The 21,117-nt window shown below is 42.7% G+C and overlaps 1 protein-coding gene and 1 long non-coding RNA gene across 2 annotated transcripts in view; one reads left to right on the forward strand and one right to left on the reverse strand.

The window, feature by feature from the left end:
* Window positions 1-1,624: 1,624 nt before the first annotated feature.
* Window positions 1,625-20,679, reverse strand: LOC120720347. Its single transcript, XR_005692903.1, has 3 exons — window positions 20,497-20,679; window positions 10,891-10,902; window positions 1,625-1,635 (listed from the first exon to the last, which is right to left on the reverse strand). It is a non-coding gene; the product is annotated as an uncharacterized LOC120720347 (long non-coding RNA).
* The window catches only part of LOC120720346 (immunoglobulin superfamily member 1-like), a 28,211-nt gene continuing 14,485 nt past the window's right edge, over window positions 7,392-21,117 (forward strand). Inside the window, exons 1-3 of the mRNA XM_040009989.1 lie at window positions 7,392-7,766; window positions 8,045-8,189; window positions 8,468-8,818. Coding sequence (XP_039865923.1) covers window positions 7,752-7,766; window positions 8,045-8,189; window positions 8,468-8,818 — 511 coding nt within the window. The 5' untranslated portion in view covers window positions 7,392-7,751. The remainder of the gene's footprint in view (window positions 7,767-8,044; window positions 8,190-8,467; window positions 8,819-21,117) is intronic.

The following is a 21,117-nucleotide window of genomic DNA, read 5'->3' on the forward strand; positions in this document are numbered from 1 at the left end:
TCGACCTCTTTCTCTCAAAAGTCAGTAACTGGTAGTCATAATTCTGCGGCCCGCTATAGCGCGGCTGTTTCTCTTTCGTTACTCCAGCTGTGGTGGAGAGACGCGTGAGTTGCGTGAGTTGCGTTCACCGTACAGTATAGCGCCTCCAGTCTTGGGGTAAGCCCGCTTATATTATAGCTGCTAGTATTTCTAAATTAGAGACGATTAAGGTTATCTTTGCCTTTTTTTGTTTGTAGGGTTTGATTGCTGTCGCACCTTCTCAGGGACCAACTGCCTGATTTTTAAGCAAAGAGTCGAGACGCCTGCCTAGCTGCTGTCTTGTCTTATCTTGTTTTTATTAAGTAGGCTTACCCTTTTTTTTGGTTCGCCTGGTGTTCTTCTATTTTATTTTGGACTGTTGCTCGTACCCATGCTTCTGTGATCGGGCTGAAGTGACTCTCTGCCCAAGTGTCGTGCTGGGACTCTAAATCACCTGGGTTGCCGGTCTCAGCCGGTGGGGAGCCAGACCGGCCTATGCCTGAGAATAATTATTACCAGCACGAGTGGTAGTTTGACCCGTGGGGTATAAGCCTTTCCTGTGTGTGTGGGGGGGGGAAGCAATTAGATGGGAAAGAGAAAGATTTTCAGGCGGTGTTCGCTACGCCCTCTGTCCCTGGCATCTTAGGAATGAACGTAATCCGCCGCTGTTATCAAGAACTGTTTGGGGCTTTCGGTGGCTCCTTGTTTAATACTCCTTCTGTGTCACAGGAACCGAGACCAGTTTTGGAGGCCTTACATCAGTGTCACCAGTCTGCAGCCCAAGCCCCAGAGGACCCTTTCGGTACCGTTAAGGTACAGGGCCCGCGGGCCGTGCGGATACCTGGTGGTGTCATGCAGCTGGTGGCCACTACCTGTTTTCAGCAGTTGTCAGGTCAGGCTGTGCTTTTTGAGCCTTCTGAGTCCGGGTTGCCAGTTGGGTTGCTGGCCTCTCCTTGTTTGGTCCAGGTGGATAAGGGCGTTGCCTACATCCCAGTCATCAATGTGGGGACAGCAGAAGCTGTCCCCACATTGAAGTTTTGGCGCGAGATATGTGAAGAATTATCAAAGTGCCTGAAATGTAACATTTAATCCCTTTTAGTGTGCTTGCTAGGCAACTTGGATGAGGTCACTACAGAAATAAACACAGCCCACATTGTTTTTACGGCCGTATGCATTGCCAAGAAAACGGTCCTCATTAACTGGAAAAATAAAAATAATCTTAATTCTAACCAATATAAAAGTCCATTTAAAAACCATCTAATAGATCTCATTAGTCTTGATACAGCCTCTTCCATCACATTTGATCAATCCCTCTGGGCTCCTTTGAGGGGGGGATGACTCAGTCTTACCTGGCACTACATCAAACTGGTTATATTTTAGTGATTTCTTTAATCTACACTTCTGAGTGAAACTGAAACAATCTCCAAAAATGTGTTTAACGGTGGAAGACTCATGATTTAACAACAGGGGCAATATTTTTTTTTACAGACAGCCACATAGTTGACAGTAATCACATTAATATAATGCATTGTAGTATCAGTTACTTGGTTTTGGGGTTTCTTTCGCTCGAAAATGAGTGTAACGGTAAAGTGTAAACTGCATCCAGGACAGAAACAGCTGGATTATGCTGCTAATACAACTTTGGCTCTTTTCAATCACAGGCACAGACAGCTAACGCTAAGCTAGCCAAGAACCCAGAGTTATGTTAAAACTGAGCGAATGCAACCAGCAGCCAGGTCGGAAATTTAACAGCTGACTACAGCAGTGATGAGCAATCAGTTTGAAATCGCTGTGCTGGTTTTCATCTTTTCTTTGTGCCATTGGCTTTGTGTTCATACCTAAACACTAAAAGAGAGATCGTGTCTGTTGGTGTTGATTTGTTTTGGTGTGTGGCGCATTAGCCTAAAGCTTGTGTTGTTAGTAGTGTTTCAGGTTCTTTCACAGACTAATGAAAAAGTAATGTAATGTACTGTAACAAATTACTTTCGTCAGCATTTAATTAACTAAGGTACCACATCACTTGTAAGAAAAGTAACGAGTAATGTGTAACACATTGCATTTGTTGTGTAATAATGCTAGCACTGGTTATTACAGGTGCAGATGCAGAAATGGTTCGATCACAGCAAGTTTGTTACAAAAAATAAATGAATAAATAAATCATACACTCTGTACACGACAAAAACACTGAAAATGTCAAAATTCATGAATGCAAATCTTTATTAACAGAGACGATGATAAAGAACTTTACATTATTTGAATTACCTGCCAGAAACTGTCTGATAAATGAGAAACATGCTTCACGGTTCACATCAGAGAGATATCTGACATAAAGTCAAACTGTGTTACAAATAAACATGATCTTATGAGTGTGTTTTTTTTTAAATTTTTGAACCATACAAACGTCCTCATGTAGAGATCAGCTGTTACAGTTTAATTACAGTAATTAAAGTAAAGATTTGTGTATTGACAGACTCAGGCTCAGAGTCACTGACAGACAGCACAGACACACACTGTTGGTCTGAAGTCTAAAGATGATGATCAGCGTGTCTTTCTCCATGGTTGGCATCAACGCAGGATTATGGAGCAGCAGCAGGAGCAGATCCACACGGTTCTTAAAAAATGGATGCTGATTGGTGGTATCAAAACGCTCCTTGTGGTACAAAAAGACATTTTTATCTCTGATGTCTTCTCTGCTCCACTTTACACCTGTAACAGGTTTGTTATCTGGAGCTTGACATGTCAGAGTGACGTCCTGTCCAGGCAAAGCTAAGACAGTCTTTTGATCTGAAAGAAGCAATCATAAAGAGCAGAGAGGTTAAAGGTCAAAGTACAATTATGATCAGAATGATTGACTTTAAATATTTTTGTTTATTTCCTTTGACATTTGAGTTTTTAGTCATGTTGGATTTAATGAACCTCTGAACATCCAGCAGGTCACCAGTGACCCACTGAGGGGGAATTTTAGCCTCATGCTAAACATGAGGAGAGCTTTTATTGAGCTAAAGCACATTGAAATTTGAGATCCACTCAGTCTCAGGACAGACAGAATATACTCTGTTTGAAAATGCATGTCCAAAGGATTTTGTAACTTGCCAATACTAATATTTTAAATAAATATGTAGAAGCAGTAGCAATCTTCCATGAAATAAAAAAAAATCTATTTCTTGAAGCAGAACATTGATCCACATCTGAATAAACCTGGATCCATGTAATATTAAAGTGATGAGGCCCAGAGTGATAAAAAGAAATCCCTGACAGCATCCCTGGAAACACACATACTCCTTTGTCTCTGTCACATCTGGATCACAGCCCCAGATGTTCAGTCCGCACAGACAAACTGAATCAATCTGAAGATAACTCTTATAGAAATATTATTAACATGTAAACAGGCTGATACTCTTCACTCATCTTCAGTTTCTAACAGTAAATCTCACCTGCAGAGACAAACACAAGGATGCTGAAAAACAGCAAGGTGGAGTAGAGTGATCCAGGTCCAGCAGACATGTCTGTGCTTCTGTATTAAATCAAATTGGAGCTTCAGACGAGACTATATGAGATGAGCTTTGAATTTCAGATGAAGCTGAAAGTCCCCGAATGAGAGAGCAGGTCTGTAACTCCACACTTAACAGTCAGAGAGAGAGAGACGGTTGGTGGGCTTGACCAGAGTCCTCCAATGGCTGCGAACTAATAACTCCCGAATGCTAAAATCCTTACAAGTTACCTGGAAAGTTGTCAGGTTTTCATAAGAAAGCTCATCTGGCTCAGTTCCAAGGTGGGAGAAGTCTTCACACTCAGCCTGTGAGTCTTAAGGGCTGTGCTGCTTTCACACAGAAACTGATGATATACATTTAACTGCACTTTCTGTAAGTTTGTTTTTTTATGAAGCAGAATTAATCCAATTTATATCATAAACCAGGAGCAGACATGCAATGGTTCAGAGGATGAAGAAACTCTCTGTTCTGCTGTGGAGGACATCAGCCTGAGTCCACGGCCTTCAGCTTCTGCCTGCGTGCGGGTCAGAGTGTGGATGGAGTCAAACAGACCAACTAACAATATTTTATGTCAAAAGTATAAAAAAAAATGAGATCAGAGTTATTACTTCTTCAGCCTGTTTTTGTTTTCGTGCTTAATGACATGGACGTTTTATGTTGGGAAAACTTGAACTTGAATGAATTTAGTCTGCAGCGTGCCGATCTCTCTCCCTCTGACCAATGAGTCATAGGAGCCTTGATAGTAAAAGATTAATTCAGGTGGGAATCCTCGCGGTTCACCTGCCTGCAGAAGCAGCAGGTGGGCCATCTGTCGGCACTCCATGATCACGTGATCGCTGTGCTGTGAACCACACTTCACAAAACCAACAGACTGAGGCATTTAGAAGAAACTAAGAGCCAGATCAGCAGAACTACAGCACACGGAAATGTCTGCTGTAACTGTCACCCTGCTGCACTTTGATGCTTGTCTGTGTCTCTGTTTGTTTCGGCAGGTGAGGCTTAACTTGGATTTAAACAGTTTGTACTTCGTGATAAAGGCGAATAAAATTCAGCTGGTTTATATGTTTAAAGCCAAACAACTCTTTTCATATTGGTCCAGTGTGCGTGTAAAGGCTGCATCAGGCTGCATGGGTCTGTGTGGACTTTAATCCAGCTGTGACAGAGACAAAGAAGTGTAATGTGTGTGTGTTAGGATTTTTTATTTTGAGTCAATACAATCACAACGGGCATAACCGGGGGGGACGAAGCAGAAAAAGAAGAAAGAAAGAGACGTTGGGGAGAAAGTTGAAAAATGGAAGGACAGAAGAAAAAAAGGGGGGGAAAGACACAGCAGAGAAACAACAGCAACAATGGCGTTGTACTCCGAGGAGGGAGAGTCTGTGTCACGTTATGGTCATGTTCTTTCGTCATGTTTGCTGTATGCAGCTGGTAGAAAGGACCCCAAATGCAGACTCGTGGAGGCAAAAATGAACAGAAAAAACTCAGCTTTATTGCTGGTAGCTACACTCTAAAAAGTAATTCAGAGGCTTAGTAGATATCACTATAAATATAAGTTAGATAAGCATGATAAAAACTATGAATATCATTTTAGTAATTATTGAATTTGATAAGTTGAAATAAATATCTAAAATATTAACGTATGTTTTTGTGTTATATTAAGGTATTTATTTACATTTATCTCAGACAAAAAAATTCAGTATGTGGTTCACAGAATACCTTCTTTAAATATACTTAATATTTTTATTTAAAATTGAATTTAAACATTTGAGAAATAGGTATCTATACTGACCAGTATCTTGTACTAAAATCATTAATTATTCAAACAATATTATTTATTGTCAGCAGCTACAACTGAAAAGTGTAAGTAAAACACGGTAACGTAGAGTAATTGAGTACTGTGATGTTTGCATGCCTCAAACATCAATGATGACACCTTCCTTATTTCTCAGTTCCATTCTTTAATTCTCAGGCTTGCAGCGGCAACACAGTCTGCAGCACTAACTTGTTCATCTACCGTTTTCTGTTGTCTCCTTTTTTTTTATATCCTCCTTCCGCCTTACATTCGACCTTTCAAAATAAAAGTTCTGTAAACATCACAATCACCTCCTTTTTTTTTCTTTTAACAAACTTAGGTATTCAGCGAGGTGAATTATTCATCTGAACCTATGACAACGACACCTGATAAAATTACTGAACGTTCTTATTACTTGAGTTTCTCCACACCTAAACATCACTTAAACAGCACTGCATTTGCGCAGATCTCTGACTAAACACTATCAACATTCAACACTATAATACTGGTCACAGTGTTAGATTCAGGAACAACAAACATGTTACACGCAGCATAACCTTTAACTGGTCACTCAGATATTCAAGTCTTAGATCTGATGTAATCAGACAGAAGCATAGGTACGTGTCTGTTTGATCTGACGGGGTATCTGGGCTTGTCTGTTAAGGTGGGGTCGACATGCCGTCCAGGTGGGGCATCTTCAAGTCCATGTCTGATTTTCTTCAAGAATGAGGCATTCCTGACAATCGAGTGTCCACCCCTTGTAGCTGTAATTTCAGAACCCTTAACCTTAGTCACTTTGTAGGGTTTTGCATTGTATGGTGTGGATAATTTGTTGTGCTTGGGGTGGCGATGCAGCACTGTGTCACCCAGACTTAGTGAGTGTGGTCTGGCGCGACAAGTTGCATCTGCGATCACCTTCATCTTGATCTTTGCACTATCATCCCTTGCTCTCACTTCAGCATCTGAACACTTGCGTGGAGTGGTGTTAACGAAAGGGAGCTTGGTGTATAGCTGGCGTTGAAACAGTATTTCAGCTGGTGAGCTCGCTGTTGTGCTATGAGGTGTAGATCTGTACTCATGAAGAAAGATGTTTAGTTGCTGTTTCCATGGTGTGCCCTGCGTCTCGGCAACTCTCAGTGGGGCCTAGGGTTCTCATAAATCTCTCAGCAACGGCATTCGCCTGAGGCCAACAAGGTATGATTTTGCGATGATGAAATCCTAGGTAGTCTGCAAACTGTGAGAAAGCCTCACTGATAAAAGGAGGACCATTGTCAGTTTTTACTGTCCTTGGGATTCCAAACATGGAGAACACTTTGTCAATGACTGGGATAGCAGAAGATGCTGATGTTGAGCGTACACTTTCAACGACTGGATAGCAAGAATACTCGTCTGTGATGACGAGCAGATATTCCCCTGTAGGGAGTGGTCCATAAAAGTCTGCACTGACACTGTGCCAGGGCGTTTCGGGTAATGGTGACATCTGCAGAGGGTCAGTGTGTGTGACAGGTGTGCTAGCTTGGCATGGCAGACATTTTTGAACTGCAGATTCTGCTTTCTGATCGATCTCTGGGAACCATACTTTGGTACGTAGCAGCGCTTTGGTCTTGACGATACCCTGGTGCCCTTCGTGTGCCAGTTGTATTGCTCTTTCTTGTAGGACAGTTGGAATGACTATCCTCGTGCCTCTGAGTATGAAGTCAGATGAGTCGGCTATTGTTAGTTCACTTTGAACATGTTTGAATGATTTCAAAATGTCAGCATGCTGGGATTTATCTGTTAGATGCCACGTGTTGTTCCTGATGTGACCGATGACTTTCTGCAGAACCTGGTCTTTCAGAGTCTCTGTTTTTATCTCACGAAGTGTCATGGCTTTTGGGGTGGAGTGATAAGAGAAGAAATTGACATACTCTTCTGCAACCTTACATGTACGAGCACTTTCATTCTCCTGTGTTGGCTTATGACTGACATAGAAAAAAGTGCATGGGTGAATGAAGCAAATGATTGAGTAGTTACATGATAAATAAATGTAGTTTAGTCTCTCCTATGCTCTCTGATTGGCTGCCTTAGAAATGAACAGTTGTACTTTGACCTTTAACCTCTCTGCTCTGTGTTGTTTCCTCTTTCAGACCAGAAAAACATCACAGCTGGGTCTGGACAGAACGTCACTCTGACATGTCGAGCTCCACAAGGCAAACCCATCAGAGCTGTGAAGTGGAGCAGAGCTGACCTGGGAGATAAATATGTGCTTTTGTACCGAGATGAGCAGTTTGATCAAACAAGCCAGCATCCATCTTTTCAGAACCGGGTGGATCTGCAGGACAGACAGATGAAGGATGGAGACGTGTCTTTGATTCTGAACAATGTGACGATTAATGATGCTGGAACATACGAGTGTGGTATCGTCCAGATAGGAACAAAGTATTTGAAGCGCATCAGCATCATCTACCTTCATGTTGGTCCTCCAGGTGAGTGAGTAGAGTTGAGTCTGTGTGTGATCAGAGGTGAAGCTGCTTCCTGGTTGTTGATGTTTTTTTCTAAAGATGTTGTTGATGAGACTTTGTAGAAAGCAGCTGGTCTGAGTGATGTGATCAGAGTGCAGTAGATAATGTCTGACAGCAGTTTGAAGAGGAAACGGATTCTGTTCTGTTCTTCACTCATCACCTACCTGACAGCTGACACCTCACACCTGTTTCTCACCTGCAGGTCACACAGGAGGAGACACAGAGAGGATGGAGGGAAGGAGGACGGATATGTTGGACTAATAGTTGGTCTGACAGTTTCTGCAGTACTTCTTCTTCTTGTTGCAGCTGCTGTTGGTATCCTGATCTACAGAGGCTGTAATCTGAATCCTGCTGATCCACATGTAGCAGAGCATCTTCAGCATGAATGTGAGTCAGATGAACAAACACAAAGAAAGATAAATAAATCATGGTGAACATCCAGCAGACGCTGTAGAAAGCTGGACAACAGAACATGTTCAACTATGAAAACTCGACTTTAAAACATTTAAATAGCTGCTGGATGTTCAGAAGTTCATTAATTAAATCCAACATGACTAAAAACTCAAATGTCAAAGGAAATAAACAAAATATTTAAAGTCAATCATTCTGATCATAATTGTACTTTGACCTTTAACCTCTCTGCTCTGTGTTGTTTCCTCTTTCAGACCAGAAAACCATCACAGCTGAGTCTGGAGAGGACGTCACTCTGACATGTCGAGCTCCAAACAAGAAGATCATAGTTATAGTTTGGAGCAGAGAAGACCTGAAAGATGAATATGTGCTTTTTTACCAAAAAGCACAGTTTGTTCCAGAGTACCAGCATCCATATTTTAAGAACCGGGTGGATCTGCAGGACAGACAGATGAAGGATGGAGACGTGTCTTTGATTCTGAAGGATGTGAACACTGCTGATAGTGGAACATACGAGTGTCGTCTTGTTAGTGGAACAAAGCGCAGGAGGAGAGACATCAGCACGGAACCAATCAGCATCATCTACCTTTGTGTTGTTCCTCCAGGTGAGTGAGTAGAGTTGAGTGTGTGTGTGATCAGAGGTGAAGCTGCTTCCTGGTTGTTGATGTTTGTTGTATGTGTGACCAAGTGGTCGGCGGGGTTATGAACATGACAGCGCTGTAGCTGTCATATAATCGGCTCTTGCTGATCAGTCCGTCGCAGTATGCCAGCATTTACTGCTGTTTTGAGCTAAATGCAAGGGAGGAAATAATCCAACAAAACACCGGCTTAGCTTTATACGGGCTAGCGCCACCCTGCAATCAATGTGCAGGTGGGTTCCCAATTAACCTAGTTGTGCGGCGAAAAGAACGAGCGCAGGAGAGAGAGAGAGTGAGAGAGAAGAAAAAAACGGAAGGCGAGTAGCCCATCTGGCTACATATGGATGAGCTGATTTTCTAACACTGGAAAATAACTCAAAATGTTAGAAATATTCCAGTGTTAGAAAATCAGCACTGCTCAGTGTTAGTCTTTGTTAATCTTCAAAACTGACTAGGTTACTTTTAAGCATATAACACTGTCAAAAGTGTTAATTTAACACTCAACAGTGTTGTATTTAACACTCAGAGGTGTGGACCCATATAGACACTCTCTAGTGTTAATTTAACACTGGAGATTTTGCTGTGTACAAACAATTATAGACTTCTAAGCATAAATGACAATCCAACACTATAAACCTTACAGAAATGCCTTTTGATTAAACTGTTACCAAGGAATTTGAATTTGAATTTGCACTTTGCGTCTTTACACTACTGCTACTATGTTTTTACCCTACACGCAGTGAACACCGGCCACTAATGTTATTGTCACTAGGGGTGGGTTTTTATAATCGATTCATCGATTCAAATCGATTCTGGCTTGGATGACGTAAAATCGATTCATTAAAATCCTGAATCGATTTTTTAATATAAATTTATTTTGCCCAAAATGCCAGAATCTCTGGTGACATCTCACAAAATTTCAAGAACCACCAAACAGTTAAGACAGTAAATGAGAGCAGGTACAGGGATTCTGCACATAGACTTAAACACACAGCGCGACTTGCGGATCAGAATCAGTGAGATGTCGCCTTTCTCACAGTCAGGGCTGAAAGCCGACAGCTCGCTGATTCTGATCTGTCGGCGGGTCGGCGCTTTGTGTTCACGCCCTTTATGCGCTGATTCTAAAGCTGTTAGTTTAATGTCTCTCCAAACAATATTGACCGAACCAGCAGCAAAAGAAGATCCAAACGCTTCACATAAACATCGTCATGAATTCACTCTTTTACTGTTTTGCATCCATTGCAATGCGCAGCTCTCTCTCTCTCCCCCCCCCTCTCTGTCTCTCTCGAACAGTTTCGCTTTCTTCATTATTCGCTTGCTTGTTACGCACAAGTCTACTGTTGCTTACAGTGCTGTCGGCCGCTGTTTTTTTCCCTTTTACATTCTTCCGAAAACAAAACCTCATTTCTGCTGTTCAATACTGAACAAATTTAAACTTTTTAAAATTATTCAAAATGCAAAATGCTTAGCTGTGTCTCTAATAAAACCGCTGTAACGTCAGAGGTAATATTCATTAATTAATGGTTTTCTTTCGTTTTTGATGTACTGCAGAATATTTTTATAAAATCCTAGGCCAGGAAAATCACCTACATGTTTTTGTGTGTTTTATCTTCAGCTACTTTGACACAAAGGCATCTGCTGTGATGCTCACACCTTTGATAAAGTCTTGCGTGTCTCAGCTTCCTTTTTATTGATACAAAAATATGTAAATGTACTTATCTGAATTATAATATTTCTGACTGTCAAAATTTCCCAGATTTAAATCGAATCGAATCGAATTGAATCGATTCTAGAAATCAGTGACGATACCCAGCCCTAATTGTCACTTTTTACGGAAACAACCTCAAAGTAAGGTCAGTACTTCCACGCTTTAAACGCTGCACGCTCATACTCTCTCCTGCACTCGATATATTATCCATTGTTGATCTGCACACAGTTGTTGCCACAAACGTCGCACTCGCTTACGTCACTGTCATGAGACACTCTCACAAAAAAAATCACGGTTTTAGTAACGCGGTAACGCAGCGTGTTTACGGGACAGTAACAGTAATCTAATTACCCTTTTTGCTATATTAATCCCTTACTTTACTCATTACTTGAAAAAAAAGTAAATGGATTACAGTAACACGTTACTTGTAACGCGTTGCTGCCCATCTCTGGTCATGACTGTTATTAAATATGTTTCTGCCATAAATGGTAAATGGCCTGTATTTGTATAGCGCTTTTTAGTAGTCCCCCCTAGGGACCCCAAAGCGCTTTACACACCCAGTCATCCACCCATTCACACACTGGTGGAGGCAAACTACACAGCAAATCCAGCATGTCCAAATTAACACTGTCGGATTTGATTTCAACACTATTAAAGTGTCTATATGGGTCCACACCAGAGAGTGTTAATTTAACTCTTTTTGGAGAGTTGGTACGTTAACTCTGATTTAGTGTTAAACACCAAATCTGTCTGGAGTTGATAATTTAACACTTGGTGTTAAGAGTTTATATATTAACTCTCAAAGAGTATTTTAGTTTAACTACGTAAGAGTTATCTTCTAATTCATTCTAAAAAGCGGGAATTTTACTGTTCTGAACTTCTAGAAATTTCTCTTGGAAATAAACATTTACTAAAAAGACGCAATGGTTTTTGAAAAACATTTTTTCTGAACTGTGCACCACAATTTCAAAACATTTTCTGAAAGATGTAACAGTATACATGTTCTCACTTTCATTAGAATTTTGTTTATCAAAAGGTCTGACATGGTAAATGCAAATAACAGCATTCTCAACAGTTATTTCTTCAATACAATATGCATGTCTTTCATTCATCACTTTGTGGAACTTCAACGCACTTCTGCTCTCCCCCATATTCCATCTTCACAAGCATATCCTGTGCGGAGATTGAATAAAAATTAGTTCACACTAATTAATGGCACAAATAATCCAGTAAACAATTGCAGCACAGTAAAAAAAAAAAAGAAATCCTCTTTGAGCCATTACTTGTGTAAAAGTATTTTCCCAAAAAACAAAGACGCAGGCAACAGGTAATACTGAACTAAATGTAAAACCTCAACCTTTTTCATTTTTACCTAAACCGTGTGCACAAAACTCTGGAGGGATCTAAATGCTAACGTAGAACCCAGTCAGGACGTCTGCTACTGCTGTTTGCTCGTTTTTTTTTTTGTATTTTTTTATGAGCGATCGTTTTCAGGCTTCAAGTAGCACCATTATACCAACATTTCACATTCTAGACGTTGTTTTAGGTGTATTTGACCAAAGGTTTGACTGAAAATTCACATGCAAGCTTTTTTTCAAGGCTGTGGTATTTGCCCGCAAACAATACCTTTCAGCTAGCTAAAACAGAATATTATGCTATCACCGAGCAACATGGCTAATGCCTTTCACACAGCTTTGTCTCAACTCCAAAGAGCCACAGAAGTAAAAGCTCATAATAATAATTGAAACAACCTTTGAAAAAATGACTTACCAAGCATGGCAAACAACTCAAATATGTAGAGCAAAATGTTCTGAAACGGCTTCACTTCAGCTTCGATTGGAGCCGTGCTGGGGGCGGAGTCTGTGAATTTACTCTGTTGGTGTCATAGCCCCTGTAGGAGTTCAGAGTTAAGAGGTCAAGAGTTAATGTTTCCATTGTAACACCTCCAGATTTGAAATAGAAACACTCATTTTTAACACTCGATTTTAACTACTATCATTTTACACCTCAGAGTTACATTAAAAGAATGTGACTCTGCTTAGAGTAAAATTAACTCTACTTTTGCAAGAAGACTATTAACACCAAAACATTTAAGACTTTTGAATTTGCTGTGTACAGTTGTGGCCACAGCTGCCGTGGGGCAGACTGACAGAAGCGAGGCTGCCATATCGGCCAACACCAGTAAGCGGTAGGTGAAGTGTCTTGCCCAAGGACACAATGACCGAGATTGTCCGAGCCGGGGCTCGAACTGGCAACCTTCTGACTACAAGGCAAACTCCAAACTCTTGAGCCACGATCGCCACGATAAAATCCACTACTCTCTGGAGATGTCATGGTCCTGGGTCATTTTGACCCAGTGTTCTCAGTTTTCCTGTGGTTTTGTTTTTTGTTCCTTATGTCCATTGGATTGTTTGGTTTGGTATTTGGATTCCTCCTGTGTCCATGCTTTTATTGTGGTGTTTGTTCCGTACTGTACCGTGGTACCGTGTTCCCGTCCTTTGTGTTCTGTGTTCTCCTCATCCCCTCGTATTCATCCTTGTCCTCTGCCTCTCTCTCTCTGCCTCTCTCTCTGTGCTCATCTCTGTGTACTGTGTTGTGTTTAAGGTCCACATCTTGGTGTCAGTATTTTCAGTTTCGTGTCCTCCCTGCTCGGTCATGAGTAATAGTCTTCAGCTGTGTTCCCCGTGTGTGCCCACTTCCCTCATTACCTTCTGTGTATTTATGTCAGAGTGTCCCTTTGTTCTGTGTTGCGTCGTCCCTCTACGTTGTGTGCATTTCCCGTGTCTTCCCAGCGCCTCAAAACAGTCATACAAAACAGTATAGTTTTGTATGACTTCTTGTGTTCCTCTTAATAAAGACCTGCCTTTGAGTTCATCCCCATGTGTCTAGAGGCGTGCATTTGGGTCCTGTCTTGCCTTCATACAGCCGCCGCATGACAGGAGAGCTTTGCGGTTGTAAGCGGTGCTGTTGCCTTACAAGGTGGTGATGTATCCAGTGAGGATGCTCTCAATGGCACAGTGATAAAAGGTCCTGAGGATGCGGGGGCTCATGCCGAATCTTTTCAGTCTCCAGAGAAAGAAGAGGCGCTGTTGCGCCTTCTTCGCGGTTTTGTTTATGTGTACTGACCACGTAAGATCCTCAGCCAGATGTACACCAAGGAAGCGGAAGCTGCTCACTCTCTCCACAGCAGCGCCGTTGATGGTGATGGGGGTGTGTACTTCTCTGCACCTCCGGAAGTCCATTATCAACTCCTTTGCCTTTGCGACGTTGAGGGTGAGATGGTTGTCTTGACACCAGTGGGTCAGGGCGCTGACCTCCTCCCTGTTGGCCGTCTCATCACCTTTGGTGATAAGACCCACCACTGTAGTGTCATCCGCAAACTTCACAATGATGTTGGAGTTGTTAGTGGCCGTGCAGTCGTAGGTGTAGAGTGAGTACAGAAAGAGGGCTCAGTACACACCCCTGTGGAGCACCAGTGTTCAGTGTGAAGGGGGATGAGGGGATGCTGCCCAGTTTGACTACTTGGCCTCTGTCAGACAGGAAGTTAAGGATCCAGCTACAGAGGGAGCTGCTCAGTCCTAGATCCTGCAGTTTCCTGTCCAGCTTCAAGGGAACGATGGTATTAAATGCTGAGCTGTAATCTACAAACAGCATTCTCACATACGTGTCTCTCTTCTCCAGGTGTGACAGGGCAGTATGTAGTGTCAGGGCTATGGCATCATCAGTGGACCTGTTGTGGCGGTATGCAAATTGTAGACGGTCCAGTGAGTCGGGTAGTGCAGAGCAAACGAAGTCCCTGATCAGCTTCTCAAAGCATTTGCTTACGATGGGGGTCAGGGCTACAGGTTGTCAGTCGTTCAATGAGGAGATAGTGGAGGATTTGGGTACAGAGAAGATGGTGGCCATTTTGAAGCAGGCTGGGACTACAGACAGAGAGAGGGAAAGGTTGAAGATGTGTGTGAACACTTCAGCCAGCTGAGCCGCGCATGACTTGAGAATGCGGCCGGGAATCTCGTCCGGACAAGTAGCTGTCATGAAATGGCTGTGGGCAGGCCGGAAATGGTGGAACCAAAGTGCAGACTCACAGCAGGCAAAAGTGTACTTCAAAATTCAGCTTTTATTGCTGGATGGCAAAACGTAACAAAAATCCAAATAAACTTACATAAGCAGGCAGACAGAACACAGAGCATAAATGAGGGTAGATCGCGACACGGACAAACTGAAACACAGGGCTTAAATACACAAAGGGAGCAATCAGGGAATGGGTAACAGGACGGAAACACAGCTGGGGCAAATCAGGCCTAACGAGGCAAAGGAAGCACAACCAGATGCATTTACATGAGACAAGGACTTTCAAAGTAAAACAGGAAACATAACAGACTGAACTTACAGACACAAACCAAAACAAGAGCACCAAGAGGGCCAAAAAACAAAACATGAGTCCAAAACAACACCCAAACAGTTCAGGGGGCCGACCGTGCGGACGGCAACGGCGGCGATGGGCAGACAGTTCAGGGGGCCAACCGTGCAGATGGCAATGGCAACAGCGGGGCAGGTCTGGAGGCCGGCCGCGACAACGACGATGTCTAGGCAACGGCCTGGCAGGTGGCCGCACAGGGCGAGGACGTCCAGGCCGGACAGGGCGAGGACACTCCACCCTGTCCTTGTACTCACGTTTGGCTGCTTTGATCGTCTTCCGGAGTTCGTAATGTGCATGTTTGTAGTCCGATGTGTTCGCGGAGGCAAAAGCGGTGCTCCGTGCCGCCAGTGCCGTGCGAACATCTCTGTTAATCCAGGGTTTTTGATTTGGGAAGGATTTAACTGTTCTGGATGGGACGAAATCTTCCACGCATTTTCTGATAAATCCGCAGACTGAGTCTGTGTACTCATCAATGTTGTCAGCAGCCACGTGAAACATTTCCCAGTCCGCGTGATCAAAACTGTCCCGCAGCGTAGACTCCGATTGGTCCGACCAGCGGTGCACCGCCCTTAGGGTTGGAGCATCCTGTTTCAGCTTCTGCCTGTAGGCGGGCAGGAGAAGGATGGAGCAGTGATCTGATTGGCCGAATGGGGCGCGGGGGAGGGCTTTGTATGCATCCCGGAAAGGCACGATCTGATATCCTCGTGTTGGTGTTGTTCCCAGATCATCACACTAAATGTTGTTCCAGGATCAACATTGCAAGTGACCAATCAGAATGTTGTGACGTCATACTTTTGCAACTTCGGGAAAAACCGGCGTAAAACAAAAAACTGTACTTAAGCTGCGAGAAACCGCCTCTGTCCGCCGATCAACGGACCCTGACCCTAACCCTAACCGTAACCCTTTAATAAACAGTAAGCAGAATTGATATTGTCCTTGCAACATTGGAATTTCATAAATGCACGAATGGCTTGGCGCGCAAAAGATTAACGTCACAACAATGTGATTGGTCACTTGCAATGTTGAACCTGGAACAACATTTTCATGATGATCTGGGAACAACACCAACATGAGGATATCAGATCATCCTCCTAGAAGGAGGTGTAGCAGTGGTCAAGTAGCCGGTCTCCACGAGGGTTGAAATGGATGTGTTGGTGGAGTTTTGGTGAAACTTTCTTCAGGTTTCCTTTGTTAAAGTCCCCGGTCGTGATAAACGCCGCCTCTGGGTGTGCGGTTTCCTCACTGCTGATCACGCTGTACAGTTCCCCGAGTGTGCGGTCAGTGTCAGCTTGTGGGGGAATGTAAACAGCCGTAATAATCACTGCTGTAAATTCCCTTGGTAGCCAGAATGGCCGGCACTTAATCATCAGGTACTCCAGGTCCGGTGAGCAGAAGGATTTGACCGGGTGCACATTCGCATAATCACAACAGCTGTTGTTGATCATGAAACACACACCACCACCTCTTTTTTTCCCAGTAAGATCCTGTGACCTGTCCGCGCGGTGCACAGAGAACAGACTGGAATGAGATCTGTGCCCGAAGCTCGCACAGCTTGTTCTCCAGAGACTGCACATTAAATAAACTGGGTAGTGGTAGTCTATTAGTGCGCCGTCTCAGTCGAATCAGAACGCCAGATCTTCTCCCTCTGCGTCGTGTTACTCGTGTGTTACTCGTGAAAAAATAAAGGAAAAGGAAAATTAAACACAAAAAACAGTTGTTGCTTGGGGGAGCTCGCGACGAGGCTGCCATACTCGGCGCCATCTTCCGATCATTCAGTATAATAAGAGTCCTAACCTCTTCAAAGACAGGTATAAATATTATGGTGTCGCTATTTAAAGGCTGGCTGCTCATCAGTTTTTTTTCATTTATTTAACTGGTTTGCAGCCATTGGAGGGCTCCAGTCCAGCCCACCAGCCTCTCTCTCTGACTCAAAAGTGTGGAGTTACAGAGCTGTTCTTTCACTCAGGGACTTTCAGCTTCATCTGAACCTCAAACTTCATCTCATGTTGTCTCGTCTGAAGCGCAGATTCTGATTTTAATACAGAAACACAGAAATGTCTGCTGGAACTGCGTCACTCTGCTCCAATTTCCTGTTTTTCAGCGTCGTTGTGTTTGTCTCAGCAGGTGAGATTTACTGTTAGAAACTGAACAATACATGTTAATATTAATGTGTTTGAAAGTGACATAAGGTTAGAGTCTATGTGGATTTAACATCTGTAATCGAGCTGCGCAAATGTAATGTGTGGATGGGCTTAAACTGTGCTCATGAATATTTTGTACTTGTAAATCAAATGCAGAGTTTTGTAACCTTGTCAACCAAAATATCTGAAAAAAATTATGTTTGTGCATCTACAAATGAGAATTTTTCTGTTTTAAAAAATATTTACACAAGTTACAAAGTTTGTTTTGTTAAGGTCTGGTTACAGATACAAAGCAAAAGACTATGTGTAAAACTCTGCGCTCAAGTTTCCTGTTTGTGTGTCAGTTTCAACTTACGAGTATGAATTTCAGCCAATTTTTCTTCCTTTCAGCGGATTGGTCAATGTCCTTTCAATCACAAATGTAACAATCAAATCAGAGAAGAGAGAGCCCACACAATCCACATATGTGTGGATTTTACAATTTAAAAAAAAAAAAGCAGATAAAAAAACTACTACTGGGATTTTATTTTTATTGTTCTTTGTGTGATTTCAGATCAGTCAGTGTTACTACAGTATGTCAATGAAAAAAAAACAACTGCACATTCAGACATGTGAGGTTGGAGCTGAAAAGAACGATACATGTAAGACAAGAAAAAAAATGAATGTAAATGTAAAAAAAAAAGTGTAGTCAAAAATGGCCAATTATATTTTAGACCTCAGAGGGTTAACCCAATAAATCATGAAAAATTACATTTTCACATTTGTTCATGACAGTGCAGATTTTGTTCAATAAAATATGTCTCATATTATTTATGATAAACATTCAAGAACTGAACCTGTTAAACTTCTTTTTATTAAACTCTTATCATAACAAATGTGTTTCTTATTGTCATACAGTCCAGCCTACCAAACGTCGCTATACTGTGATTTCTTTAACAGACTCATTGGAAGTTTGAACTGTATACAAACAGCTGTAGCTCCATAAAGGCAGCATGCAGAGACTCACAGTGTCTTATAATGAGAGGGCTGCTTTCTCTCACATATTATGTTCACTTATTATCAGCACATGGTGTTGTTTTGTGTAACCTGCAGGAACTCACTTGCATGCTTTAGTTCACTAGCTGGGACAACATCCTTAGTTAAGATGAATGATGATGGATTAGGAACCGTGAACTGATGCTGCAGTTTGGAGAAGGCCTCAGAGGGGACTGGCAGCGGCTCCCGGGCCGGGCAGTTCCCCATGAAGTAGTGATAAGTGAAGTAAAAGAAAAAAATAAAGCAGGGGTGCATGGAAATCAGAACAGAGGTTATTAGTGAAGGAGGCATATTTACAGACTGACGGCCAGAAGGGGCGTGCATGAGGTTAGGTCCCGCTCCTGAAATGTGATGAATTTACTTAGCTTGAATCTGTTCTTTAGCACACCTCCAGTGAAGGATTATTTCTGTTGTCTAAAGGGTAGAGGGTGACTTTTCCTCCACACACGAACAGTAAAATGATTCAGTCAGGGGTTACACTGAGATTCATCAGATGGGGAACCCTGAGATCTGTGTAGTGGATCAGCAAAGGGAAAAAAAAAATCACAATTCACAATAATTTCTACTATGAGCTTCAGTAGGTTTTCTTAGTGTACAAGCTGTGATCAGCTGACCTGTTTTTCTTTATGGATTTACACAACTGAATTCAACCAGATGTGTTCTGCATAAAACCACTAAACTGTATTTTCATAGTTAGAATATCTTAGGATGTTTTCCAGGGAAACCCAACATGTGACTGAAATGAGGAGATTACATGTAATGTTCACATTTCCAGTTTATCAAACACCACAGAGCAGTCCTTCCCTTTAAATTTAACCTCTCTTCATTCTGATCTTTCTCCATCGCTGAGTGAAGTTAGCTCTCTTTCTTTTCCCTCGCAGTGAAATACAGCAGCTGGGCCTTTAGCTGCAACACACTGTGAGGCAAACTGCATACAAAACAAACAAAAACTAGAATTTATTCCAGCCATATTTTGACATCACGAAAGTCCAGTAACAATGAAAATAGCATCACACTGAACTAGGGATGGGTACCGGTGTCGTTCTGACATAAACGGTAGTAACCAGACCGAAAAGCAGCGCACATTTCGGTGCTTTATTTCGGTGCTTTTTTTTCCTGAGCTGTGATACACTTCTAATCATTTTACATTTCCCAGGATAGTAGGCGGGGCCAGGTACGTACGTTCAGTTAGAGCAGAGCTATAGATTAAAAATGTCCAAGGCGAAGCGGTCAAAAGTCTGGCTGTACTTCACAGCAAAAGATGCAAACTCAGCAGCCTGCAACAAGTGCTTTAAGCTGATACTGTGATACTGTCAAAGGAGGTAACACCTCGAATCCGATGAAACACCTGGCGACGCATAGCGTTTTTTTAAAAGCCGAGAAATGCGCCGTATTTGATAGCTTGCTGCGAGACCTCACACTGTGCACGTTGGGTGGGTTGCCAGTTATCGGACCCGGAGCAACATCCCCCAAAAACCCGAAGAATAGAGTCCTGGCCCCTAGCCCTGCCAGTGTAGCAGAAATGATGAGGATGATGAAGCCGTTCTTCTCTGCGTGAGTCGCTTAATGTTGTTCGAGTGTAATTTACGTTGAGTAGGCTAACCACGTTATTACATTAATGCATGTAAGGTGAACTAGCAAACATCATCATAGCTACATGCGGCTGTCCTCTTGTTTGATGGCAGATGCTCCCTTCACCCTGGCCAAAAAGGCTAAAATGACCAAAGAAAAAGTGGAAAACAGCTGAACATGAGAGGTTTTTGGACAAAGTTTGTGTTTTTTTTCCATTGTTTAAGCACTGCTTCCAGCCAAGAGTGATACCATATATGCCCCATAGCTGCAGAAAAGGCTAACATTGTTATCTTTTTACAAAAAAAAAAAAACAGCTGAACATGAGAGGTTTTTGGACAAAGTTTGTGTTCTCCATTCTTTAAGCACCGGTTCGAGCACCGTTTAAGCACCGGCACCGTTTCAAAAGTACCGATTTGGCACCGGTATCGGATAAAACCTAAACGATACCCATCCCTACACTGAACCAATCACATGGCTGGAATAGAGTTATTCTCATCGAGTCACTGTTAGAATCACTGAAACGAGACCCAGGAAGTGGCTACAGGAAGAAGGTGATAGACTGTCTGAAGCAGTTAGAACAAGACAAGACTATCGACCGGACCTCATACCACAGGCTATACACCAAGTCTGTATGGTTTACCGAAGATACCTTTAAGGCCAATTGCCTGTATGATCAACTCTGTCACCTATAACATCTCCAAGTTTCTGGCTTCAATCCTCAAGCCGCTGGTGGGCAGCTCTGAACACCACATCCTGAAACCACATGCACTTACGCTGTTAAGTGCCAGGATTTATACATCGGGGAAACGAAACAACCTCTGGGAAAGCAGATGGCACAACGCAGAAGAACTACCTCGTCAGGCCAGGACTCTGCAGTCTATTTACACCTACAGGCCAGTGGACACTCTTTCAATGATGAGGATGTACACATCCTGGACAGGGAGGAACGCTGGTTTGAGCGCGGAGTCAAGGAGGCCGTTTACGTGAAAAGGGAAAGACCATCTCTGAATCGAGTAGGGGGACTAAGGATACATCTTTCGCCATCTTACAATGCTGTGATTGCAGCCATTCACCAACTCTCTGTGAATGGGACTCATGGCCATTGATCAGTGGGTTTTGGTCAGTGGTTGTTGATCAATGGTCATGAGAATTTGCATAATTATGATTAAGGAACTGACCTCCCAGCCCATTGTTCCTTCAGTGGGCTGGTTTCAGTCATCATGCAAATGTACTGTTTATAAGATTGGGGAAACCTGCAGTCAGCTGAGACTAAAGAAGTCACTTGGATGAGTGATGAAACTGTCAGCCGGTGATCGGCTGTGATCAGCTGATCACGGGGCCGGGGTTAAAAGAGAGACGCCACCCACCTGTTCGCCGCTCAGACATCATT

The sequence above is a fragment of the Simochromis diagramma genome, unplaced genomic scaffold, assembly GCF_900408965.1.
Source record: "Simochromis diagramma unplaced genomic scaffold, fSimDia1.1 OVJJ01000578.1, whole genome shotgun sequence".
Classification (NCBI taxonomy): Eukaryota; Metazoa; Chordata; class Actinopteri; order Cichliformes; family Cichlidae; genus Simochromis; species Simochromis diagramma.